Source organism: Strigops habroptila, chromosome 20, assembly GCF_004027225.2.
Source record: "Strigops habroptila isolate Jane chromosome 20, bStrHab1.2.pri, whole genome shotgun sequence".
Lineage (NCBI taxonomy): Eukaryota > Metazoa > Chordata > Aves > Psittaciformes > Psittacidae > Strigops > Strigops habroptila.
The window spans coordinates 3,473,676-3,501,573 of NC_044296.2; the positions used below are offsets into that span (position 1 = coordinate 3,473,676).

Sequence of the window (27,898 nt, forward strand, 5' to 3'; positions counted from 1 at the left end):
TTCTATGACTATTTTTAAATCTGGGCTTTCTAATTTTACTTCGTTTTCATTTCTCGAAGCTCTTGGTTTCAAGGAAAGTGGAGAAATGTCCATATGACTCATCCAGCAGCCGTCACACCCCTCCAGGCGGATGGCAGGGTCTGGCAACCAAGGGAGGAAAAGCATTTCATTCTCATTAAAATCTATCAGATTCCCAAACGAGGTGACTCTTATGTTAAACTTGACACCAGTTTTCTTTCCGCAACTAGAACATGATTAATTTTCACTCCAGTTTCTGTGGATAGAAAAGAATTTGGAAAGGATTTTTTTTTCTGTATTCATTTCCAGGACTCAACAGAAAGCTGTACCTGACATTTGCCATTGTGCTAACATTGATCTTGTAACAGTTTCTCTTCACAAACCCGTGCATCCTTGCCTTCAAAAGGCAAATGAACTTTCTGAACAGCGAGACAAACCCTGGGATTCATTTTGGCTAAAGTTAAGTGTCCCTGTTGAGAGCAAGTAAACAAAGAGCTGATCTATTTATCATAGAAGCTGTTGTCTGTTACAGAGAGAAATGGACCATCAAATATTTACAAGGCTTGGAAAGGCATTTTGATCTGTTAAACATGAAAGATTCACTCCAGGCTCTGTAGTCTGGAGGCAGGACAGCTTGTCACTGAGGGGAAAGCTTGTCTGGGCTCACACCAGTTCTGGGAAGCTTTGAAAGCCAGACACCTTGAGCCAAACAGGGGTGAAGGGAACATCAGAGCCAGTGGAGCAGCACACACCAGCTGCACCAAGGCCTTCCAGCATCCGGGGACTGTAATGTGCAAGAGCTTAATGATGGCCTTGTAAACCTGCAGGTTGAATATGGGTGCAGGAATAGGTGCCAGCAGTGCCCTTTGCTGTTCTTGGGAAGCATCTCTTTCCACTGGGTACAGAGGGGATCCAGGCCAGCAGCTCAGTGCAAAGCAACTCACTCCCAAAAGGCTGAGTCAGTGAGATGAAGGCAATTGAGTCCACAGCCCTGTTGATTATTAGCTTGGGGCAGTTGGGATTTACGAGCCATTACCTGTGGTCTAAGCAGGAAAGAGGAGGAGATGCTAAAAGTCACTGTTTGTTTGCATTGGTTATGCAAACACTTGGAGTCAACCTTTCCCCGTTTCACCTTTGCAAGGCAAGTGGATGAATGTGCAGTTGTGGAATGTTCCCCACCACTGGGCTCCTCTTTGCAAGGTTTCCCTGGGATTTACACACTGCACAACCACACACTGTGCCTGCTGGTCAGTTGTAGGGAGAGTACTGCTGTCTCTCCCTGGCTGACACCTGGGGAAAAGGGATAGTGGGATTCTCCCACTAGCTGGTGCAGTTCTGTGAGTAGGAGCACAAAGATCCTTCCTCAACCAGACACCTTCCACCCCAACCCTCCTCCTTAGTGTCCTCAGCAACCCCTTTTCAAACACCTTAAGCACCGGGGCACCTGTAGCCTGAATTATGGAGAGGGAGAAAGCCCTAGTCTGTAACAGCATCAAAACCTGTGACCAGAACAGACCAACAGAACAGGCACATGCAGGGAAAGCACATGGAAAAGAGCATTTTCCAGCTATTGCAGGAACAATGTGCCCTCTGATCTGCAAAATATCACCAGATAGTGATTTGCAAATCCTCCCCTCTGGGGTTCAGAGCGTGATCTCTCCCTGTATCTGTGGTTCTCATATCTATTTAGCATCTTACCAATGCAGCGTGATCCATCAGGGCTGGTCATGAAACCACGTGGACATGTGCACACGTAGCTGCCTGCTGTGTTAGTGCACTCCCCACCATCGCACACACCAGAGATTGCACCACACTCGTCCACATCTAGAAAAGAACAAACCAACAGTGATTATGACTCCCTGCAAATCATCTCCTTTCTTGGAGTGCAGATCCAGGACCAGAGTTGGGATCACAACAGAAAGTAGTTGGTGTTATGGGTTGTCATGGGATGCTTGAGACCATAAGTGGCTTCCTAGCAGTGGATCGGTATGGAAAACAAGAGAGTGGTAGGAGGGCTTCATGGAGCCCTCTGCTTATCTCTACTGACAGTGTAGGTCGTAGGGTTGGCTCATCTAAAATATTGAGCTCTTTGGAACACAAAGGAAGCTTCAGGGCAGAAACATCTGTGTAGTGCATGACTGGCTGGACAGCAGGTCCCTCCGTGTGACTTGGAGGCCTCTCCAGATGCAGAGATGCAGCATCGGAGACAACATCATGTTCATAAAAAGCACCAGGTTCATGCATTATCTGCTGAATTTCTCCTTACAGGAGGGATTTGGACCAATTTTAAGTGCATTCGGGCATCTAAACCCAGGTGAAAAGGCCTCTGTACTATCACTTGGGAAGGAAGGTCTAGACATATCACGCTGTGGGTTCAGCTCCGCCATCAGCAGTCCTATTTTAGTGTGATTTGCATAACAGTGCCACGAGCATGCCACAGTTTGAACTGTTTATCTCCTCACAGGGAAAATTGGAGACATAGAGTCCTTGGAGACATCCCACCTAATTATCCATGGCAATCCAAGAAACACCATCCCTGTTAGCAAGTCCTGCCACACACTGCTTCTACTCAGCCCGCTTCACCAGCAGCCCACTGCTGTGTGTGTGACTGTAACACACCAGTGAGGTGCATCTCTCTGCATTTAGAGCATGGAAAATAAGGACATTGCAATGAGGTTTTGGAAGGTGCAACAGTCAGACTCAGACAACAGAAGGACCAGGCAGCCCTGGTGCCCAGGCAAGCGGTAATAGTCATGGAAAGGTTACAAGAGCACCAAATTTCAAAAGCAGTCACCTTAGGCATGTAGCTTCTGAACTTATAAAGTGCTCTACAAGCATCTGTCTAGTGCAGAGATAGAGCAGGCTCCATGTTCAAGCTGAAAGTGAACAAGTCTCCACCACCACAAGCTCACCATGGAGATGTGCCCATTGCCAAGATCCTGGATGCCTGGCTCTGGATCCTGAGAGAGCTTCTGTAGATGAAATCTTGCTCAGAGTTAGATTTTGATCCACTTCAAGAACTGAGGTGGAAAGATGAGAACCTGCAGGGTTTGCTTGAGAACTGTAGGATTCTCCAGACTTTTCAGGCCATTTATATTACAACCTTGATAAAATTCTTGAGCAGAAAATTCAACAAGTACCAATATAGATGATACAGAGAGAAACAGACTGTAACTTCTGTGTGCAGCTATCACTTGGGACCTAAAGCTTTGAAAAATCAATGGGAACAAAGTGGTAAATCAGCTCTTTTAAAAAGGGCAATCTATTTTCCACTAATTAATATAATTAATATATATTAATATTAATATATGATGTTAATATAATTAAATGTAGAGGTTCCAACCGTGCTTGTGGGGCACTTGACTCAAGGATTTGTCTGGGAGCAGGGTTGTCGATTTTTTCTATTGCCAACTGAAATCTGATTTAGAAACTGAGATGGAATTAGATCCAACCTCTAATTAACCTACCCAAAGCCATTGGTTGGGGGTCGTAGTCCAGATGGTGGAAAAAGACAGAAGCAATATTTGTTTTTACAGTGGCAAAAAAAAAAAAAAAGGAAATACAAGAAAATCTGTTTTTGGCAATTGGCAAAATGAATTATTTCTGCTGAGCAACTTGATTTATTGTATTTTAAATCTACGGTGCTGCTGTGAATGGCTAAGGGGGGTTTTATATGCAATTCAGATGCTGCCTGGGGCTGGCAGGAAAGTAATGAAAAGGAACTGGTCAAAGTCTGCTGCTTCAAGGGGGGTTTTGCTGACGTGAACAGCACAGCCACCTTGTGCAGCCTGATGGCATTAGCATGTGTGAGGTTAGAGCTGCTGCAGGGCAAAGGCGGAACAGCAAAGACCTTTCATGTGGGAGTGGGGATGGAGAATGTCTTTGGAAGAGCTTATCCAGCAGACTTCAGTGATGAAGGGATACTGGGGAAGTTACCTGAACCCAACCCATCAGGGCAAGGGGGGGACCAGAAGAAACTGTGCTGGGAGCCAGAAGAGCTGGCTGTGATGATGGGTATGAGCTACAGTGTCAGAGCTGAGAAACAGGCATGAAATCTGCGTAATAAATGAGTGTGAGTTACCCAGAGGGGTGCTGAGCTGTGTCCTGTCCAGCGAGAAACTGGGAAAACGCCTTGGGAAAGAAATGTCTGACTCCAATCTCACAGTGCCATGCAGTGGCTACCGATGCTAGTGCAGCCCTGAGGATGCATGGGAGGAACCCTGAGCAGAAGCAGGTAGGTGATGTTACCTCTGAACAAGGTTCATTCCTGGATGCCACAGCTCTGTGTGGCACCAGCTCTTACAAGAGGGTGATAACAAAAAGGAGGGGTCATACTCCAGGAGGGCAAAGTGAGACATAGTGAAATTCATCCCGCCCAGCTCAGCAATAGACAATGGCAATGTGTGTGTTCAAGTAAGATGGGCCGAGCTGCCTTCTGAAGTGAGGCCTATGGTATGGACAGAGACCCACCATGGGTGCTTCATGTGGTCAAAGTAATCACCTTCAATCCCTGCTCCTTGCTCGTACAACCTCTTACAACGCAATTATCTTCTTTTTTACTTTGGCTGCAATTCTGAATCCTGAGGAATTGAGTGAAACCTCGATTTCAGCACACCCAAAGTTAAGCCCAAGTGCATAGGGCAGGTTGTACACTCATATATCAAGATATAAGCGTTCCTGTTTGGCTTCTGAGGAACTCTGAAACTCAGCTAGCCAGAGGTTTCAGCCAGGTTGTGCAAGCAGCAGAGACATCACCTCTGTCCTTGCAGTGCTCCTTTAGCTCTTTGATGCTCAGAGCCCCTCCAACCGACAGACACAACTTGAAACCTCCAAAGGCAGCAATGCAAGTCCTCAGAAAACACTTCCCCCACCTGGGCCCCTGCAGTGAAAGAGATTTTATCACTACAGCCTGCCCTGTCATTTAATTACAGGCCTGTGTTTGGTTACAGTTTGCAGAACACTGGAAGGGAAAGAGCTTTATGAAGCAAAAGCTGGTTGTACTATTAGAAATAGCAGCTTAAAAACTCCTGCAGAGCTCTCCTGAAGTTTGTCGTATCAGAGATCTGGAGGCCAGCTGACAGGCAGGCATCTTACTACATCAGTACTCATGACATAGCATCAGTCATCCAAAGAAAAGTGTAGTGGGGGCAGCAACAGCATTCCATTCTTAAGGAAAACCAGAGGTAATTCAAAAGGTTAAATCAAACTGCAACATTCTTTTCCCCCTTGAAAATCCCAGCTCACAAGAGCAGTGCTAGCAACCCAAGGAGAGAAAAAGCCAGAGTTTCTCAAGGCTCCTCACACATCCTGTACTTTGAGAAACTGAGCTCTGGGCTTTGTTACTGTTTAAGTTCTTCCCCGCCACATTTTGCCTTCTTTATTTGCCTTTTGTAAAGTGTCTCCTAGTTTTTGATTCATTCAGAGCTGAAGTCTGTGGAGAGCTTGACACAGTGGGACGGATATGTAGAGCTCTCATTAACACCCAGCTGCCAGCTCTGGGCAGGGAATTCTTCCAACTCCAACCTGGCTACTTCAGGACTTTTCCAACTCTCTGTTAAAAATTAAAGCAATATTCTGCGTGCTCTGCTCTTCAGACAATGGCAGGATTCAATGCAAACGTTGATTTTGGATCTGCTCTCCAAGTTGCTGGGTTGGAGTTGGCCTGATCATTAAGGCTGAAAATGCTGGAAGCCAAAGGCTACAGAGCTTCAGAAAGAGAGTTGCAGCCTGCAAAGCCCATCCAACACGGGTGCCCACAGACATGTTGAAACCCCAACTTTTCCATCTGCTGAGAAAACAGGGCTTGATGGAGAAAACATCCATGTGTCACATAGCAGAGGTCATGCCTCATCAGCCCTCTCTCGTGCAGCACATGGGACTCTCAGACCTTCCCTTCCAGAAAGCACAAAGAAACCACAGACGAGCGTAATGGAACCCTCCAAACCACACCAAATCCATGGAAATGAGCTTTGAATGGATCCAAACAATGAGCTCTTCTGTGGACATTTTGTAAGCAAACTGAAAACTTGCTAATAAAATGGCTATCATGTTCCATTTGTGAGGAGAGGGGGCCAGCCTACCCCCTGCTCATGGAAAAGCAGGAAAGCTCCCTCCAATTCAGAACCATGAATGAGATTCAACGGGGTAAAAAATATAGAGCCTTGTTTTCATTAGAGAACTGGGAATTTTGTGTGGTGGTGACAAAAGAGTAGCCTGTAGCGACGTAAGTAGCATCTACCATGTCACCCTGCCAGTGCTAAATAGAAAGGGGCGAGTAAAGAAGAGGAGAGATTTGTGATTGAAAGATACGGTCTCTCTCAGCAGAATCTGGCTCCTGGAGATGCCAAAGATGGTCCAAAAGGCTCTACCCTGGCTGGATTTGAACAGAGCTTGTTGCACTAAGCATGCAGTGCCTCCCACTCCCTGGCCTGGTGTTTCTCCATGTACTTTTTTGTAGCTTGCATTTTATCATCCCGGAACAATTTTGGATGTGAGACACTCATTCCTTTTGGGGTATTGGGAAGCATCCTGGGTGAGGTGCTGGCATTCCATACTTCACTGATAACAGAGCTGGCTTAGCATTTTGTATACAGTAGAGGAAGGGCTATTGAGAAAAGACGTTAAATTCTTGGCAGAGAGCCACTAGAAAGATGGAAGGAAAAAGCTTTATTTAGTGAGTGATTCCACCCCTTATCTCCATGCCACGGAAATGTTCCCTGAAGTGTCATTTCGACAGCTACTTCCAGGTTAACTTAAAAATGGCACTCTGTGTAACAGTCCCTCACTTCCCTACGATTTCTTGATAAAGGTCTAGATGTGTCTGATTTCAGCTTTGTTGTTTCCTTTCCTCATTTTGCACCGTTAGTGCCAGCAGGGCTTTGTGTCCCCCTCAATTCCATTCTTCCAGCAGCACTGTCAGTTGGATATAAGGGTGCCCTTCTCTCAGTGCTCACACACTTCCCATTCCCCTGCAAGCCTCAAGATCCTGCTCTTTTCCAGTTTCCCCATAAAGCAGGCAGAGTATCTGTCAATTCAGCCCTAAGCTGGCAACATCTGCCTTCCTTGCTCATCTTTTCATACCAACACAACACAAATGCAGCTCTTTGGCACTTGCAAAGCTGGCCTTGTGTCCAGCGGTGGTGAAGACAGATCCTTCCCCTTCCCCACCCTCAGTCCACCCCCACTGACTGCTCACATCTTTCTATAAGTGAGCAGCAACTCTCCCTGCCAGAAATGTCTCATTATACATTGCACAGCCCCAAACTCAGGAACTCTTGATCCCTCGAGCTGCCTCAGACTACAATGAACAAAGGCATAAAATAAGCCACTATTTGAAAGTGTCACATCCATTAGAAATGAGCTGCAGAAATAACTCTGGAACGGAGCAACCCTGAACGTGGAAGATATTTAGGTTCAAATCCAAACTTGATGCCGTGCGCACGTTTTCATGTGCTGCAGATAGGAAAAGGACATCATTTGCCTTCTGGGGTTGACCAAAATTCATCCAAGGGCCTCCAGCTGCAGCCCCCTTACGTGCCGGGGAGATCAGGCCTGAGCTGGCCTCTGTTATCAGCATAGAAGATCCTGCATAAGAAAAGCATCTTTATTCTTCAGGGATTCAGGGCCTGAAAATGGAGCCTTAATTCCAGGTGCCGTTTGTGTTAAGAGATAAGTATCACCATGGGAAAGAAACAACATTATCTCTACTCCTGCCTTTTCCCACCAATAAACAGCCCAAAGAAGATTAGTGGCACATGCTGCTGTGTTAATAAGAGAGACATCATTTGTCAGCAGAGCCAGTGACATGGGCTCTGACCTTTGGCTCAAATGCAATCCCATCTGCTGACCTCACTCCCCAGCAGGAATCTTCTAAGCAGAAAAGACAAGCTCCTGGGAACTAGGGAAGAATTTGACATAGACATTTAATCTAGTTTTAATACTTCCTGGATGCTAGGCTTGGATAAGGAGTCTCAAAACAAGAGGAAACCATCTTCTCTTCATAAAGTAGGATGGTCTCAGTGCAAGCTGAGAAATCCTTCCTTTCACCAGCTATAAATTTAGCGCAGACAGACTCAACAAGGGAACTCCTGCAGCTTTGAGATTTTAGGCTTGGAGCATACCTGGATGAAGAAAATATCCTCTTTTGCTTGTGGTTGTTATTTTGATGAACACCCTTGGCTCAATGAGGAGGTTATTTGGATGGATACAGCTACTTTGGCAGTACAATTACAGTAAAGCAGGAATTCAATGGTCTATCCACTGTACCAAACAGTGCTCCTGATATATCAAAGCACACAGCAAACTCCAAGACAGGGTCCAGATCTTCCTGTCTTTATAAAGTGTTAGCATCAGATGAAGCCCTTACAAGACGCTGGCTCTCTATTCTGCTATTCAGTGACTCACAGGGGATGTATGTCCTAGAGGGAAGCAGGGATAACCCAAATATCCTCTTCACCTTCTGACTGCCTGGTGGGGACATGCTGGTGATTTGTGTCTGAGAAATAAGCCCTCAAAAACAACCTCAACCCTGTCAGTTTAGAGCAGCCTTCATGCCTATGTCATTCCCAGAGAAGGACCTCTAGGTCAGTAAAAAGCATCCTCTTTTGGTGGTCTCCTTAGCAATTGAGGCAAGATAAGTGATGGAACAGACACCAGAGATGCTGGAGATGTCTCTTTTTATGGCTATCCAGGAAGGAGAGTGAAAGGAAGCTGTTTATGGCCACATCATGCTGCTTTTGCAGGCGTTCTGGGAAGTGGGGACCCACGCAGAGGCCCCTCGCATCTGGATGACAGATTCAGACAATGGATTGTTTTTAATCTTGCTATATAGGAGATTCCAGCTAAACTGATCTCATATGTGCTTTGCCTGGTCCCCAGCCAGCACGGATGAGGCAGAGCAAGGCAAGAGTGACTTTCTGTGTCTTGAGGTTGGGCTCATGGTTCTATTGCAGTCCAGCCTTTGCCCATCAGCCAGCCAAATTGCATGGGACATCATTGAATTCAGGGAGCAGGTTCTTCACCTGAGATGCATGTAAAACGTTTTGGATTCCACCAGTTCCAAGCCCTTGGATGCTGGAGCACTGAAACTCTTCTGTTAACTTGAGAAAGTCTCGTGGCATCCTGCCAAGGAAGATCCACAGACACAGATGTCTGCTCGACATAAAAGAACGTCCATCCCCCACTGAAGGATTAACTTCTGTAGCTGGTGTCTCACTATGGAAAAGCTTTTTGGAAGGGCTGAACCCAGGTCACACGGCATGCACTGAGACTACTACACTTATCCTAGCAAGGAAATGTCTGGATCACAGGCAAGTGGGGGTATGGGAACAGCCACCTGGAAGCAGTGATGCTCCTTTCCCTGAGAACTGACTGTTGGGAAAAAACCCCATAGAATCCCAGACTGGTTTGGGTTGGAAGAGACCTTAAAGCTCATCCAGTTCCAAACCGCCCCCATCCAACCTGGTCTTGAGTACTTCCAGGGATGGAGCATTCACAACTTCCTTGGGCAACCCAGGAGACAACGGATACTGTCAAACCCACAGTGCCACAGGGGTGGGTTGCTATGATGCTGACTGCTTCAAGTGCTCTCCCTGTGTGATTTTGCCACCGAGAAGCAAATTCCAGGTTAAATGTCTGGATTCTAGTGCATTTATCATCCCTTGTCTTGGTTACAACAGAGCCTGGGCAAGGAATGACAGGGAAGTGGAGTTCCTGAAGCCCAGCTAGGTGGGTTGCAGTCACACCAGTGCAATGAACACATTTTATCCCTAAAATGGCAAATGCAGGCAGCAGGGTTTCATTAGGGTATGTGGGAAAGAGCTTTAACAACCAAGGCAGGAAAAGTTTAATGCTGGTTTCCTTTTCATTTGCCAGATGTTTGGAATATACAACAAATGTTTCTTCCCCTACTTCTGAGAGGTGCAGCCTGCATGGCAAGGTACTGCCGTGAAATGCTTGGGGAGAGCATGTCCTTCCCATCACACGCCTCAAAAGTCTGCATACCTCTGAGACATGCCAAGCAGTGATAAAGGAGATGCTGAGACTGGACCTTAAGGAACTGGAGGCAGACCCTCATGAAGAGGGCTCAGATTGGTGGCACTATGAATGTTCAACATACCAACTGCATCTCATCCTGCCTGTACTCCACACTTTAACACAGAAGCATGTGCCTTATGGCATGGACCAAGACACTGGTCTCACTGTGTAGGTGAGTCCTGAATTTAACTAAGTAACAGTGGACCAACTTATCCTGAGTCCAAGAGCAGTTCCAGGGCTTCCAGAACCAGACAGAAATCTCCCTTAACTGCCACAACTAGTCTTAACATTATTAAATCTTCCCACCCCAAATGCAACTAGTCCTCTGGTCTGAAGATGACGTATTTGGCCATTTCTAAGCCACTCTGCTAACCTGGAAAGTATTCCCTTGAAAATGGCAGAGCTCTCTGCACCATCTTACCCGACCCTGCTGAGCTGTTGAGATTGATCTCTTCTGTTTCATGCAGCACCACCTCCAGACATGGGGTTCTGGGTGCTGACACTGCAGATCAGCTTGCCCACATGTTCAGAGCAGAGGTGCACATCTGGTCAAAGCATCTGAGTCCTCCACTGAAGTGTTTTTAGAAGGTAATTAATACTCAAACTCCAACTTCTGTGCTGAAGATGAGGCAAAGAGTAGTTTCTGCAAAGTTCCCTTCCATCAGGTTAGGAACTTCCCCAGAGTTTGAAAGATGACTGCAGTCCCCAGGCTGCCCATGGGGCAGCCCATAAGGCTGATGCTGCAAAGAGGTCAACTACTTTCCCCACTGCTTGACTTCAAGCTACAGGAGCTCCATAGCCACTGCTAAGGCAGAAATGTTTTAGAGTATCTCTAACTATAACCACAAACTCTGCCTTTGAAGCACTGTATCATTTCCAAGAGAGATGCTGAGGCTGAAAAGGTCAATCCTATTTACAACACCATGGGAGATGAGCAAGGTGCATCCTACAAAGTAACTAGAAAGACAGGAAAACTATGCAGGCTGTCTGCAGATAACCCTGGCCTGGCAGGGAGCGGTGCTTCCCCAGTGGGACAGTACCAGGCCACTGACTCAAAGGATTGATGCTCACAGGATGCTGACTGGCATTTCGTTTGTCTCTGCTTTGTACTCAAGGACAAGGTTCAGGTCCTGTCCAACATGTCAGTTTGGAAAAATGTCACTAAGTCAGTGAAGCAACACTGCATTGACTTGCTCTATACCCTCATCTCATAGAATCAGACCTTCCACAATACACTGAGAGACATGATTTCATTTCTGGTTGTCTTATTCCATCACCATCCCAGCTAGTCAGATTCCACCTGCTATGCCTTCCTTCCAGTTACTCTATTGAACTAGAGACAACAAGTTGCAAGCTGCAAAAAGATAAATATCAAGTGGACAAGGAAAGTATTCCTCACCAACACAGTGGTGCAACCCTGGGACAAGAGCCCAAAAACAAAACGCTTTGAGTTTTCAGAAGTTCATCAGTTTGAGCAACCTGATAGAGCTTTGAAGCCAGTCCTGACCTAAGCCAAGATCTAAAGACCTCCAGAGGTCTCTTCTGTTCAATGAGTCTGTGCTGCCATTAAAAGATCTTTCAGAAAACACGTACATGAAAAAAACCCTCTTCCTAGTCTAAGAGAAGATCAGACAAGCTCTATTCCTCATTGTCTTGGACTCTGGGAAGCAGATAAACAGATCAGAAATGCATTTTGCAGTACGTTTTCTATCATGCCTTCATGCTTGCCATACTCTCTCCTAATTGGAAGCTAAGACCAAGGCTGGCGTGGGAGCTCTTTTACATCTCTACTTTGCCAGCCCAGGAGATGCCCTGTGAGCAGAGAGATTCAGTTTTTAATTGCCCTTGTGCTCCCCGAGTGTATCCTGAACCCTGTGCTGAGCAGGCTGGTGAAGCTGTGCAGGAGGTTGCAGTCCTACCTTCACATCTGTGGTTGGTCTCGCTCTGCTTGTGACCTGCAGGGCATTTGCACTCGTAAGAACCCACTGTGTTGATGCAGTTTCCACCTTGGCAGAGGCCAGGAATGGCTTGGCATTCATCCACATCTACAGGAAGAAGAGCAAAGATCTTAGAAAGTGCAGCCATTGCAACACATGAATTTTCAATCCCATCATGGTGGGAACCCTACGAGGAAGAAGCAGCTTTGCTCAAAGTACATGGATTTACATTTCGTAACACAATTGCCCATCAAATCACATTAGAAATAAGGTGAAGGACAGAAAATCAGCATAAATACATTGCTGCCTTATCTACACAAAGAAGAGGGAGACAAAAATATAGTAATGTTTTCTAAAGCAAACATCCATGTGTCTACCCCCTCCCGGTTCGTTCCAGACTGGTAGCCCCTGGTACTTGGGGAGGAGAAGTGGTTTGGTGGGATGTCCTTCTGCAGCCTTCAGAGAGCAACATCTGCCACAAGGCAGAGAGGGGAACCTATGGACTCAGGTTTTGCTCTTCAGCTCTGTGCCAGGAAGGCTCATCGTGCAGCCATGGTCTCCACATCAGTGAAGAGACACTGTGCTTTCCAAAGCACCTCAGGAAGGCCTCAGTACTTGCTGCTTAGAACCACCCTGCCTGTGTGCTGCAGATCTGATTTATACGCCAGTTCTGGTTGCAGTAACAGTGAGTGACAAATCTACTAAATAGGCCAAGCCTTCCTGAAGATACTGGGGCTATAAAACACAGATTACAATAGACAGCAAAAGAGTTCTCCCGTTCAGCCTTCCCACTTTTATCCTGTAGGATAAAACTGGCCAATGTGGGATTTGGATGGTAATTTTGGCTTTTGATCATAGCAGGTAAAGGCTGAAATTAGTTGCAGATGCAGAAAGGAATTCACGCAACTCTGAATGGAAACCCCTGCAGCCCCTTAGAGAGGCTGCCAACGGGATCTGCTGATGGGAGCTCCATGGACCATTCTGCTATTTGTGCCTAGTTGCCCTAGACACTGAATGCAACCTCTAAGCATGTGATTTATGTATATTGTAATTGTCTGTGTGATCTTGAAGGAGTCATAGCTTCCATTTTGAACCAATAATACAATTTACAGAGCACTAGCCACCCAGTACAAGTGTTGATCATGCTCCAGTGCTGGGACAGAAGCTCCAGCAACAGCAGCACCACAAAATGAGGGCATATGGAAGGCTGTAACTTAGTTTTAAACTTGGAGAAACACTAGCCTGATTACCTACATCTTGTGGGATGGAGGATGTCACCTGAGAACCACAGCACGGCCAGACTCTTTAATTGAGCTGTGATAATATTAGATGACTCCATGAGACACCCAAGGTCCATGGTGATGCTCTGTGACATACAATGACGGATTTAGAAGAGCTTACACAGAGAACTGTTCTCTGTACTGGGGCTCCTGGCAGGCATTCATCACTCATCCTGTCAGTGCCCATCAGGATGGATAAGGGAAAATCCTCTAGATGTTCATGGCATTTACCTTGGCAGGCTCCAGTACGAATGTTGGGAATGAAACCTCGGCGACAGGGGTGCGGTTGGGCAGGGCACATTTCACATGGGTGACCCCAGGCCCTTCCAATGGTGGCACAACACATGGTCTTGGTGCAGACGATCCCACTGAGTTGGCCCTGGCACATCTGGTTATTCACTTGGCTAAAACAGGGACCAGTACGATAGTCTGAGGGAGAACAACAACATCCACAGGTTAGATCAAGACACAAACACAAGGTTTCTGTTCAACATGGAGCGGCTATTCCCCTTCCTACCAGTACAGCCACTCAGGTGCTGGGGCCAGTACTGGAGGTGGTGACCTTCTTCCTACTGTATGTTTCATGTCATCATCAAGAGGGTCTCCAAGCCAGCTCTTCCTGATCTCCCTCAGGCTCATCCCATGAACTATACTTATTCTACGCCTTGAGTCACTCCTTTTAAGTATTGGCTGTAGAATGAACTCAAAGTATGAAGTCAGGCAAAGAGGCAACTGTTGGCGACAGCAAAGCAATGACTCTTCATTTCACTTAGGGGCAAAGATGCCTATGGAGATGACGTGGTACAAGCATCTCTCATGGACCGCCTTAGGGCCTGACGGCCTGTACACCATAAACATAGAGGATGATGGAGGCGTCTTGCTGTCAGAGCACTTCTACTTGGCTTGCAGAGTAAGAGTCCTAGTTCTCACCCACGAAATATTCTGGGGGAGGATTCCCAAACCTTTCCCCATGATGTCTACTGTAAATCCCACAAAAAGATTTCTACACTCTCTGACAGTCTCTGTAAAGTCAACCTCCTGCTGTTATACATGTCACTGTGATTAATCTCTTTGGTTTAACTCTTAAAGGTCCCCTGGCAATTTGCACTAGATCTTTAAGACCCAGATGCTGCAGAATCCACCAGCCTGTTTCCCATTCCCAGCAAGGATCCTCCTACCCCTTAAAACCAAGAATATTCTGAAGGGCTTGTTTGCACTAAGGAATGTGGCTTTGCCACTGTCTGAGCTCTCATGACCCTTGATTAGGGATATTAGCACAGCAGGCATTCATCAGGAAAGAAGATTCTGAAACAAGCGGGTTTTTCCTTCGACTGGGAATAGATGATTGCATGCAAGTGTTTGATCTGTGGCTGGAAAAAGGACCTTTAACCACGTTATTGTCAGACCAGAAAATTCCCCATTAACTGCCTAAGGATGTTACGTGTTGGTCAAATAGCTGCTATTTCAGATAGTCTGGCTGAGCTTTGCTAAGTTGCTTAGGGAATTTTGATGTTGGAGTGCCCAGTAATTGACTGTGAACCCAAATCCCTGCATCAGTTCCCAGATTAGCCCACAGCTCTCTTCTTTGCAGTGAAACATTTGGATTTGACATGCGAAGCAACAAAAGACTTGTGTGGAGGATGGTTATACCTAAATCATGACCCCTGGGCAGCATGGGCACCACATGTAAAGATGAATAGTTGTTTCCAGAAATGTCCTAGTATAATATAGCCACTGAACAAAACAAAGCTCCATTTCTTGGCCTGCAAATTCTCAGCTATAAGTCTTTCCACGCATGATCTCTGCAATCAACTCCCTTCTATTTAAATCCTTATACACATATGCAAAGAATAAAAAGCAAGAAAAAACATAAAATTGATGGTTTGAAACAGAAAACTTTCTCCCATAGGGTATGTTTGCATGACAGCCACATTGGAGGACCTACACTTGCATGAAACCATGACAGAGTGGCTTTATCCTGGGCTGTAAAAGATCATCTGGAAACCACTGCAGGCTTTAGACTGACAGTGCCAGTGCTGATGTGCCTTCCTCAGTCCTGTGGCAATGCTGAGTAAAAACTGTGTGAGGTTCATCTGGGTTATAGTTGTCCCACCTGGCATCAGGGTAAGCATAAGCTACATGGAAACCACACAACAAACCCTCCTCTATCTCTTGGAATATAATTGCTTATTTCCAGCTTAATGCTCCTCTGATTTGTATGTCTTGAGCAGCTGGAACCACAATCATACTTCAAAACTAAAACAGAAGTGTCAAAAGAAGTTGAGTGTGCGAATGGCACTGAGGTGTAAACAGCAAGAAGGATTTGACAAGAAAAAGGGTAATGATTTTGAAATTACATTGGTATAAAAGTGATTTCAAAATCAGACCAGAAATGTGGACTGTGTTTGCACTGAGTTACCAAATAATCCTCTTCTTTGTCTGACCCAAATTTTCATAAGATACCAAAGCACATGGTCCTCATTAGTGTCTCCTGCCACACCAAGTTTTATGCTTTAGTTTGTTCTACTTTATTCCTAGGAAAGAAAGCAACAAAATCTGAGATGTTTTGTCTTTTTATATATATATATATAAAATTGAAAGGCTCTTGCTCAAAATTTCAACCTTGAAGCTGGTTCAGAAAGCAGCAGAATTGGAAAGGCTCAGAAGGACAACAAGGGGCACTGGTTAGCAGCCCCCAACCTGCTAAGAAGCTCCTGGAGGAAGTGAAAATCATGAGGAGGAACAGGGTACTCACTTGCAGAGCCAGAAGCAGGAGATGTCACAGGCAGGTAAGTGGTGCCGGTTCAAAATAAATCTAGGAAAGTGGTTCTCCATGAGAGGAATTCTTCTAACAAAGAATGTTGTGAATTGTCAAGGATTGTGAGCTGCAGGTGCCTGGTGCCCAGTGAAGTCTTACAGTGGAGGTTCATACAGGGTTGCTCTGTTGCTATGCTGTCCCCCAGCTGTTAGCATATGGACACTGACAGAGCTTTGAGGCACAAACTCAGCTCAGCTCTGCTTGAACGTGGCAGTACCCATGTGCTTACTGTGAAATAACGAACATCATCTGAGCTACTTTGAAGCCTTGTTAATCTCAGGACAACACCTAACAAAAAGAGCTTGCTTTCCCCTTTTCCTAGTCAAAAGGAGCATGGAGAACATGTGGCTGATGTCATTGTGGTGTCTACCTACAGAGGGCTCCTAGAATTTCAGACCACATAAATGTATAACCCAAAACTCAATTGTACAGAGAGGAAAAGGGTAAATGTGCACCTCCCACAGCATGTCGCCGAGGCTAGAGGCACTGCAGCAAGAATTCCTTGAGATTGATAATGAAAGCACAAGGAGAACACCCCCTTTTAAACAAATAATTGACAAAAATAGATTTTCATATGTAGATTACTTCTTTGGAGGGAATGAAGCCAAGGAAATTGCAGTCTGGAATCCAGAAAGCCTGGCTGCAGTCCACCTCCCATCTGTTGCTAATTTTAATGGCCAAATGATTAAATTTTTAATGGGGCACCAATCATATTTTATTAAGGAAATATGCACACTTGGATGTCTAAAGCCCTTTTACAGTCAACGCATGGGATCCCACCTTCCAGGAACCCTGTCAGAGGTAGTTCTCCTTTAGAAGTTTGGTCTTTGCTGGTACATTTCTTAGAGAACCAGAGGCAAGGTGGCTTCCTCACTGAAAGCTGAGATTTCTTCCTGTTTCCTCAAGCTTAGAATAACAGTGCCCAGTGGTAGGATATGGGTGAGTTCCATCTTTCCATCTACAGGTAAAGTTCTCATTAAAGAGATTGTAAGAAATACTGGATCAGGCTTTATTTTGGGAATCAGAATCTTTTCACCTCTATGGAGGAGACTTTTAACACATATCTGGGGCCTTTAGAATCACTTGTAGCTGCAAAAACCAATGTGTCAGCCCACTGCCTGACTTAACCTCTCCAAATACAGTTAGAATCATAGAATTATAGAATCAACTAGGTTGGAAAAGACCTTTAAGACCATCAAGTCCAACCGTTCCCCAACAGTGCCAAGGCCACCACTAACCCATGGCACTGAGGGGCTTGTCTACACACTGTGTGAACACTTCCAGGGATGGTGACTCCAGCACTGCCCTGGGCAGCCTGTTCCAATGTTTGAGCACCCTTTGGGGAAGGAATTTGCAAACAAACAGCAAACAAACAGCAGAGAAGAGACAGCAGCTTCTCTCCCAGCATCTCTGATCAGCCTCATCCATGCACTGCTCCTTTCTTGTCCTATTAATTTCAACATAGACTGTGCTCAGCATGTTCAGTCTGTAGATTTCTTATCAATCACCATCGGGTTAGATTAGGTTACTATTCATGCCTACTTGTCCTGAGCAGCCAGCAAGGAGAGAGAGCCCTCACATCATTGCAAAAGGCACCACGGAATCAGAGCTGAAGCATTAACGTGTTTGCATTAACCACAAGAAATCTGACTCCTTGCTATGCTCTTTGTGTTCAAACCCCAACCTCCCCCCACATATGGCTTTGAAGCATCACCTCCCCCTGGACTAGCAACTTCTGCAGATGCTGCAGAGCCATGTTGGGGCTATAGTGAGTCTTATCTACTCAATCCTGCAGCCAACGCAGGCCCCAGATGTGTTCAGAAGAGGAAGTGTAACAGGAATAGACCTCATTCCCAGTTCCCATGTTTGGCTGGTTGTCATGGAGATCGTTAGGAACCCCTATAGCTAATGAATCCCTGACAATTCCAAGCCGCAAAGCCTTGGGGAGTTAATGGGTGGGATCCCTGCCATTACACATGCTCTTACAGTGAGCCACGCTATTCCACTCGCAAGCAGCTTCCTGAAAATATCCCTGTAGACATTTTGAACTCTCCTAATGAGTGCCTAGGATGTAAGTGGAGGAATGCTTCATGGTTGCTGAGGACATCTGCCTTCACCCACGTGCTGCATGGAGTCCTGCTGGAAGGGCTGGAACCCACTTAAAGTGCAGCAAGTGGGTTCAAGTACATCTGGTTCAGCCAAACCAGTACACAAAACCTCACAGCTTCCCCATGTCCAGCACTTGGGGTGCTGTGAGGACCAGGGGTGCTGCCCTGGCTTTGCCTACCCTACTTAACCCAAGTTCACCTTGCCAGAACCTGTCCAAGCTCCTCCAAGAGGTAATAAAGAACGATGCACTGCTCTTTGCCAGCCATGGCTATAATTTAGAGCAGAAATTCAGCTTGGAGTCATTAGAAAAGAATAATCAGTTGCAGACTCTTTAAAATCACCACTCTGAGGCTATCAAACATTTATGGACAACACTTGGAAGGCACTTTCTCTATCGCTCAGTTTGCCCAGTGCTAATTGAAAGCAATGGCTATCTTTTGTAGGGATTGTTTCCCTGGGACATTCAGCAGAACTCAGTGCCCTTATTTTGCATGGAAATGTTAAATCCAGCAACTCAGGCTGATTCTTTTGAAGGAGAGCTCAAGCTGAACACTTCCCTAAACAAGGGCATTCTTCAAACGTTGTGTAACACCTGAATTGAAACAGCACCTGAACCTGAACTATTTACAACTTTATTTCATATCCAATTCAAATTACTGCTTTGCTGGAGGGGGGAGGCATTGAAAATTAACATCCCCTCCCTTTTAACTGGTTCTTCTTTTTCCCTTTGTGGAAATCGGTAGGTTTTGACCAAGAACTTTTGAAAAGAAGCATTTTGTTGGAAACCTTTCACAAGAAAAAGGATTCCTCCACTTCTCTAACATCCATCTACCCAGCAGGGTGTCACCAAGTATATGAATACTTGCAGTGGGAATTCAGATCCCTGGGTAAAGATGGAAAAGCAGGAACAATCCCATGCTATTTAAAACACAGTCCTAGAGGCACGAATACGCCTGACGCAGCCGCGTAAGCAGATCTGCAGAGTCCAGAGGTGAAGGGACTGAAGAGCTCTCCTCTGCACCCTCAACCCCATCCTGCAGCCTCCCCTTTCTCCAGCACCATTTGGCTGGAATCCCCTCTCGAGCCAGGCCATGGGCTGGGTGAATTCCTTCTTCACAACATAAATAAATAGAGCAGCGAGGAAGGAGAGATTTTTCTTTGCTAAAAATCAGATTCCTTCTCATAATAAACAATGCCTTTGCTGAAGGCTTTTTCTTCAAGCAGTAAGGACAAACGTTGCCTGTAAGTAATCCCCAGGGAGCCACAGACCTCGCTGGGATGAGGTCACTACAACATATGCCCCAGGCTTTGGCAGGCTTCCACGTTGCTTTCTAAAAGCTCCAGCAACCCAGTACAGGAGAGCAAGGACAGGGAATATCAAGCCTGATATCTATTTTTTCTGGTTTAATGAATTATTTCCATCAGCAGAAGGCTGGTGCCCCAGGCCATGGGAGCATAGCCTGGCAGCTCTTTCTGTCTGTAACCTTCAGGACTTCTGGAGCAAGACAAGCAGCTCTGAGAGCGGGCAAGAGCCGATGCGACCAAGGCAAGGCACTAACCTGGCAGATCCCTCTGCAAACTTCCACCCAAAGACATTCCCACACAAACTGGCTGCTTGTGGTGGGGCCATTCCCTAGGGAGCCCATGGAGAAGCCTGGCTGTGCCCTGCGGGACCTGCTGGGAGAGCTGGTAACTTCCAAATTAAAAGCTTAATGGAGCAATTCATGTCCTGCTCATAGAGAGACCATGAATGTACGGGAAAGAACAGCATCCAAAAGCCACCAGCCAACCAACCAACTGAGGAGCCAACACAAAATCCCGTGCTTATTTCTGTTGCACTAACTGTGACTGCAGAGCTTTTACATTGATATAACAACGACCTAATACTGATCCTAGGTCTCAGCATACAGCACAGCTCCAAAATCTGCTCAGCCTCTCAGGCTGCCTCATACGTGACAGCTTTGCTGGGAGGGGGAGTGGTGGATGCAGGGAGAACAGCACGAGGGTCTCCGTCAAGGGCTCCTTTCTCATGGAATACTTTCTCCACCTAGTCATTTCCTTACCTCATACAAACACAGCCACATTCCTCATGTTTAACTGTTTGGACTTTTACAGAAAAGAAAAAGCTGGCAGGGGCGGTTTCTAAGGCCAGACATTCCAAGTGCTGAAATAACATATTCAAAGGAAATAGTAAAGGGAGAACTTTTTTAAGTTTTCCTGTCCTATTTTTACAGTTTCCTGTCAAAGTCTTAGCCTGATGAAACCTGAGATAGAGCTCCATGCACAGCCTTCCTCCAACGGCTCTCCACTGCAAGCAGCATCTAAGGCACAAAGCACACACGCTGCAACATGGGGCTGGTAGTTCCAGCAGTTAGAGAATCACAGAATCAACCAGGTTGGAAAAGACCTTCAAGACCATCAAGTCCAACCGTTCCCCAGCACTGCCAAGGCCACCACTAACCCATGGCACTGAGGGCCCCATCTACACGGTGTGTGAACACTTGCAGGGACGGTGACTCCAGCCCTGCCCTGGGCAGCCTGTTCCAATGCCTGAGCACCCTTTGGGGAAGGAAATGTTCCTCATCTCCATCTAAACCTCCCCTGGCGCAGCTTGAGGCCGTTTCCTCTTGTCCCATCCCTTGTTCCTTGGGAGCAGAGACCAGCCCCCTCCTGGCTCCAGCCTCCTGTCAGGCAGTTGCAGAGAGCGATCAGGTCCCCCCTGAGCCTTCTCTTCTCCAGACTAAACCCCCCAGGTCCCTCAGCCGTTCCTCATCACACTTGTGCTCCAGGCCCTGCACCAGCTCCGGTGCCCTTCTCTGGCCCCGTTCCAGCACCTCAATGTCCCTCTTGTAGTGAGGAGCCCAGAACTGAACACAGGATTTGAGTTGCGAAAATGTCTGGGAGCATTGGAGCACGCTGTATCCTCCAGCCTGGAAGAGACCATGGGCTCCGAACACTGTGGGCTGTTGAATCACTGCCTGGTTAGTTAATGCAGAGAAGATTGTGCAGGAGTGGAGGTGCTGGGGGTGGCAAAGGGGTTTGATAGCTCCAGACTCTTCATTACGCACACGTTTGGCCCAGGTGGAACCCTTGCACCTCTCAGACTCCCTTGGCACAGATCATGGCTGTGCGCCAGGCTCCCGGATAGCAGGGGAAAGAGTTTATGAAGATGGTGGCCAGGCTGGACCGAGCTGTGGCTGGATTTGGGGGGATTCCTCCCAAACAGCTGATTGTGTGTTCCTTATAGGACTGAGTAAAGGAAGGAGAAATTTGTGTCTACCAGGTGGAAAGCATTTTTGAGTAGGTTTGCCTACTTTTCTTCTGGGACAATGAGATGGGAAAAGGTGATGGCAGGGACACAACTGAGCAAGGACTTCCAAACAATGTGTTTGGTTTTACTGGTCTTCCCTGATTGTGTTAATGTTACTGTACATGAGCTGCAGACATCTTCATCTGTCCAGTGCTGCATTCAGCAAAGATTTTGTATTGCAGAACTGCATGTGCTAGGCAGAGCAAGGTGCTGTTTGGAAGAGGCTTGTCCACAGCTAAAGCATCTTGAAACAGAAGAACTCTCAGACACAATCAGGCAGACATAAAAAGTGTGTTGTTAGATTCTTCTCAGACTGAATTAATGGAAGTGAAAACCCTGCGCTCTCCTTAGCATCTTCTTATCCCATTACACTCTAGCAGGCTTCGTCTTTGCATCCAGTGGGAAGCATCCCAAGTCCCTGCCACAGATGGGGTGCATGGACCCTGCTTGGTTGGACAGGCCTGGAGCTGCTGTGCCACCATGAGCTGAATGCTTTCAGTCGATGTGGATCAAGCAATGCTTCTCCTGCCAGTCTGCATTCCTCCTTGTCCATCTTCATGGGCTTGCAGAAAACAGGGTTGATGCAGAGCCTTGGATTGGTGTCAGCGCACAGGAACTGCAGCCATTCGTGGGTCTACCTCCAAATGTGCTCAGCTGAGCCTCTGTGATGTGATGCTCCGCTCCACTCCTCACAGTCACCTGGCAGAGCACTGCTTACAGACCTTGCAGAGTCTTCAGATTTGGGTGAAATGTGAAAAGAAGCATTTCTCTTCATGCCACTTTCCTTCCACAGGGATCAGCAGGTTCCACAACATCAGGATACTCTTGTTCATGGACACTCCTCCTCACAGTGAGAATGTCACTGCACCCAAGAGTGATGGAGAGTGAGAAGATGAGACAATCACCTTCCTGCCCAACCCGGAGCATGCAATGAGGTGTCAGCTGCAGACAAGGAGGTCCAGGCCATGATGGTCCATCCTCCTCAGCTCACTCAGCTACAGCTGACTCAAATGTTCCTGTGTTTCTCAGTGCAATGCAAATAGATTGTCTTTGGACAAGGTTGACTTGAGCACCTCTTTGCAAAGACCCTCTCTTCGCTATTACTTGTACCTTTGCCAAATTTTACCTATTCAACCTGAAACAGATTTGTACCCAGGATAAGCAGTTTTGGAAAAATCCAGTCAAAACCTTCCTGTCATGTTTAAAGATAAATCTTGGGAATGCTCTTTCCACAAAGGCCTCTGGACGCAATTCATTCTGATCCCAGAGGCTGCTTCCCATTGTGCACAGCAAACTGGCCCCTGAGCCACATGCTGAACACCAAGCAGCAAACAAAGGTATTAAGAAGCTGTGCTTTGAGAGTGCTGCCCACATGGGCTGGGAAAAGTAGTGATTGTCTCATTAAAGATTAGACCATAAAGCCCATGGAGATGCAGGAAAATTATATGTGCAGGATGCGCCTCCATCCACCAGTACTCCCAGCAGCCTCTGACTGGTTTTCTGCAGAGATCAGAGGGAAATGTGGTTTCACACAACTACAATTATTTTATGAGGAAACCTGTCAGCAGGAAGAAAACGGCAACTTACAGTTGAGTAGAGAGTTCAATTCCACTCCTGGTGCAGTTTCTGCCAGATCTTTCTACATAAAGGCAGGCAAGTCAGAGCAGTAGATGCCAGAGCTCTTTGGACAACAGTTCTCAAAATGCTTTTTCCACCACAGTGTAGAGAAATGGAAGCTTATGCCTCACCTTCGGAGGCAGGCTGAGGAGAAGGAGCTCCACCACATATCTCAGCTACATGCTCTGCTTTATGTCTTAACATCTGTATTAGCAGAGCACTAGGAAAGATCAGCTGAACACCTGGTTTCTTACAAAGATGAGAAATCTCTTAATAAACACATCCTTTTATTAAAAAGCTCATCTGGGGGGTGGGAAATGCCAATAGCATTCCTTCAGAAGAGTTTTGGTTGAAGGAATATCAAGATTAATCTGGAACTGATAGGAAGAAGGGCTTGCTGAGTGTTCAGCAAGTGCCCAGGTGGCTTGGAGTGGGCATGGCAGAAAGGACCCAGCACAGCCAGTGCTGTCCCTGCCTTCTTCCTAGCCCAGAGAATTGAAATCCAAGGAATTAGTAAGAATTCACGACACCCTGGGACAGCCTTGAAGCTCAGGGGACGCATGGGGACAGTAAGGAAAAGCAAACTCCAGCTTGGTCTCAGGAGCCACATCTCAGTCTATGATTTGGGGATCTCTCCATTCCTCTGGGACTGTGTGTTGCTCTTCCTTCAGAAGAGCTGGATTTGGGCTCAGTTTACAATGTACACGGACCTCAGGCACAGCCAGAGGTTGTATGGAAGAGAGGTTTTTGATGGATCTTCATCTGCAATGCAAAGGCTGAGATTAAAACCCTTTCTGAGTTATCCCAGAGAGCATTGAATTCCCATGAACTGTTTGTGGTCCCTTTCTTGTTAGCATGATGTATGCTTTTGTGTGCCTGGGCTCTGGGGGAGTTTCCAGCTGAGGGTTTGAACTCCATAAATCCCTCCCAACTACTTCACTGGGAGCAGTATTTTGGAGTTCAGGTCTGTGACCTGGGTTAGAGAGGAGTGAGCAAAGGGACCACATTACTGCTGCCTGCTTCCTGCTATGGCTTTTGCATGCACCCAGGGGGCTCAGACACATCCTGTGTGGCTGTTTCCTTTCTCCTAAGCCTCCAAATTAGACGGAATATTTTGAGGGGGGGGGAAAAATCATTATGAAGAGGAAACAGAAAAGCTGAGACAAAGCCATTCTTCAGTCATCTCAGGAGGGGGGTTGGAGACGCTTCACAAGCAAGAATAATAGGGTATTCTGCAATATTCCCACCATCTGGAAATCTGAGTGGATTAAAATGCAGTTTATGCTTAGCCACTCACAAGCATCCATCTGTATGTTACAAGATGGTGTTTTGGATCATGTATTCTGTTTATAGATGGCAGGGGATGGCTGTCACTAGAAAAGCTACGGCTGGAGGGAACACTAGAGATCACTGTGGATTTCTCTTTCCTTTGAACAAAACTGACTACCAGAATTAGACCTAACCAAGATTTATGTAAATTGCTCTTAATCACTTACAGATATAGCCAACCTTATCCTGCTGCACCAAAAGCAGCATGAGCAGCAGGTCAAAGGAGGTGATCCTGCCCCTCCACTCTGCTCTCCTGCGACCCCGCTTGCAGCACTGTGTGCAATTCTGGTGTCCTCAGCATAAGAAGGACATGGAGCTGTTGGAGCAAGTACAGAGAAGGCCATGAGGATGATCAAGGGCTGGAGCACCTCCTGTATAAAGACAGGCTGAGAACATTGGGGCTGTTCAGCCCCAGGAGAAGAGAAGCTGCGTGGAGACCTCAGAGCAGCTTCCAGTGTCTGAAGGGGGCTACAAGGATGCTGGAGAGGGACCTTCATCAGGGACTGTAGTGATAGGACAAGGGGTGATGGGTTCAAACTGAAACAGGGGAAGTTCAGGTTAGATATAAGGAAGAAGTTCTTCCCTGTGAGGGTGCTGAGGTGCTGGCAGAGGGAGCCCAGAGAAGCTGTGGCTGCCCCATCCCTGGCAGTGTTCAAGGCCAGGTTGGACACAGGGGCTTGGAGCAACCTGCTCTAGTGGAAGGTGTCCCTGCCCGTGGCAGGGGTTGGAACTGGAGGAGCTTTAGGGTCCCTTCCAACACAAACCAGTCTGGGATTCTATAAAAATCCTCAGCGTCCTTATGCAATTCTTCTAGTGCTTAAATATTTCAGGACAATGGATGAGTGGCATTAGACTAACAGATATCAAATGAAATGAGGATGAGAGGAACTATAGTCCTACACAGTAAGCATCTTTGAGAAATGGATACAGCATAGTAAAACATGCTAATATGGGGACTTGCATTAGTTTGACTCACTGTTAACTGAGATTTCTTCCAGGACTGGAACTGTAGGAGTTATAAGGAGCTCTGGGTTCACAAGCTCTCCCCAAAAAAACACCCCAAAAACATCAAATTCCTTTTGAAACTTTGGTGAATCTACAGACACAGACATATTATGGAGCTACAGAAATCCTCCCCGAGTGCACATCAGAGGAGATCCTCGTGTTACGCACATGCTAAAATATATCAAGATAAATCTTTTTATAAGCAGAATGATGGAGCTGCAGGAAGAAAACGGATGCAGATAGCAACAGCTTTAAAGTAAAAGGTACTATGTCTTGTACTATGTCTTGTTCATGCTTGGGACCTGCTTTTACCCACTGTGGTTTATATCCCAATGTCCTGATGCTTTACAGTGCTTTTGGAGAAGCACTGGACATGCAGAACATGATCTGCTCTTCACTGACTGCTGCTGTGGCTTCATCTGGAGACATGCCACAAGGAGACCGACGAAGGCTCTGCCATGGGATGGGATCAAGGTCCAGACTTCCTCTTTGTCATGTCTAAGGAGGCAGTTTTTGAAAGCCTGTGTCCTCCTTGCTCAGTGGCTGACAGTCCTTGAGGCATTTGGAAAGAAATAACAGAAATGAGGCTCTCTTGAAAACAGCTGTGAATTGTTGAAAGAAATGGATTCTGCTGCTGAGAAGCTGCTGTTTGGGAGCATTTTCACTTAAAACCAACCCAACCCTGGGTATGGTTTTGGAAAGAGAACAGTCCTGCAGTGAGGATTGTGGAAGAACAGGAGAGACTCGCTGCCTTTTTCACAGATATTGCACATCTACGATCTGCTGTGGCTCTCATCCTTGCTTTTGTTCACGTGTTTGAAACTCTCTATTCAGTGATGGGGCTTTGTTTGCTTGTACTGGCTAATGAAGATCCAGAACTCAGATACTGGATGCCAGTTTGAAGTTTGCTATCGTCTTTACATGGACACAATCCCTTCCAAGGCTCTCATGGGATATGGGACTTGGGAACAACCATGCGAGGCTTCAGAAGCACAGCTGGCTTTCAGCTCAGCGTTTGTACTGAAGAACATCACCCCATGAGTTTGTTGGTTAAACTGCTGGAAACATTGCACCATTAAGAGGAAGAGAACATGCAGACATAGCAAGAGCCTTGTGAACCAGACAAACCAGAGGAACCACAATCTCCACAAAGATCAAGAAAGTTACTCTAAAAATCTGATTTTCCAAAGGAAAAGAAGACTTCCTTTCATGCGAGGCAGCAGCTGGCATCCACAGTGAAGACCTCAGCACTTGGATGGAAAGAAAACCCAATTCCACCTCATCCTTGGAACACAGGAGGAGCTTCCCCACCTTCACCTGAGACAAACATTGTCACTTTTTACAACCATTTTTTCATACTTGAAGAAGGGTGAGATCAGAGACATGACATCAAAATGTCTCATTTTTCTGTAAAATCATTGAAAAAAAAAGAAGTGGCCTCTCTCCCCACAGATTCATTTTTTCTGTACTGCAGCTTTTCCTCCAACACTGATGTAATGTGAGTTCATGTTACCAAAGGCTGCTGGGGTTATACAATATATTCTCTAGTTCTTCATCCCTGAAGATGTCAAGTAGAGAGAGGAAATGATGGTAAGATTTTCTGAGTACCCAGCTATTAAGGTATTTACCTCTGAAGTGGAGTATTTCCTGAATGAAGTGTGAAGTTAGTTAGATTGCTTCTATTACAAAGCAGCCTCTTACTGGAGCCCTGAACTGTTGAACATGCAGCTTGTTGAGTGCATGGCAGCAGAAGCTGTTGCTTAGCATTCAGGAATGTAGTTTATTACAGTTTCAAAGGAAAATTATCTCATTTTAGGGTTATAGCAAAATAAAGGAAAACTAAAACTCTAAGTAAATCTGCAATCGGATTGATTTGTGGGGTTTGAATCCCTTCTCTTCATCAACACAGATGACTGGCACGTTCTCCACTGCTTGCCACTGTAGACAAGTCCATAGTCCATATGTGTGTGGCAGAACAGATCACTCCTCTGTATACTCTCATCCTAAAGTCAGTGCCTGCACATTACCCAGCTGTGATTCAAACCAACTGCCCCATTTCAGTAAGAGAGGTGGATCCTACAACACGTCCTCTCTTCTACAGGCTGACTGTGGTCTGATCTGCCATCCCAGCTGGCTCCTATCAGTAGACATCTCACAGCAAAGTACTGAGGGAAATGTCTGTACATATCACGTTATCTCTGCTTTCTTTCCAGCTTAAACTACCTGTCATTTTCTTTGTGCTCTGTAGACAGAGCCTTGGGTGCAAGTGATCCATATTGCCTAATGCCAGCACGATGCATTCAGTCATTAGCAATGGTGCCCCCATGAGAAACAGCACAGCAGCTACTCTGTGTGGGAAGGAGGAAGGTGAATGATGCCTCACTGGACAGTAACTGGCATCACTTTTTTCCTTACATTGGTTGACAAGGAGCTCCCCATG

General features: G+C 46.3%; 1 protein-coding gene across 1 annotated transcript in view; it reads right to left on the bottom strand.

Annotated features, from left to right (window-relative positions):
- Positions 1–27,898, bottom strand: part of LOC115618248 (fibrillin-2-like) — a 108,614-nt gene that overhangs the window by 50,390 nt on the left and 30,326 nt on the right. Inside the window, exons 7-9 of the mRNA XM_030509610.1 lie at positions 13,502–13,699; positions 11,973–12,098; positions 1,717–1,842 (exon numbers count right to left, since the gene is read on the bottom strand). Of these exons, the coding sequence (XP_030365470.1) occupies positions 1,717–1,842; positions 11,973–12,098; positions 13,502–13,699 (450 nt within the window). The remainder of the gene's footprint in view (positions 1–1,716; positions 1,843–11,972; positions 12,099–13,501; positions 13,700–27,898) is intronic.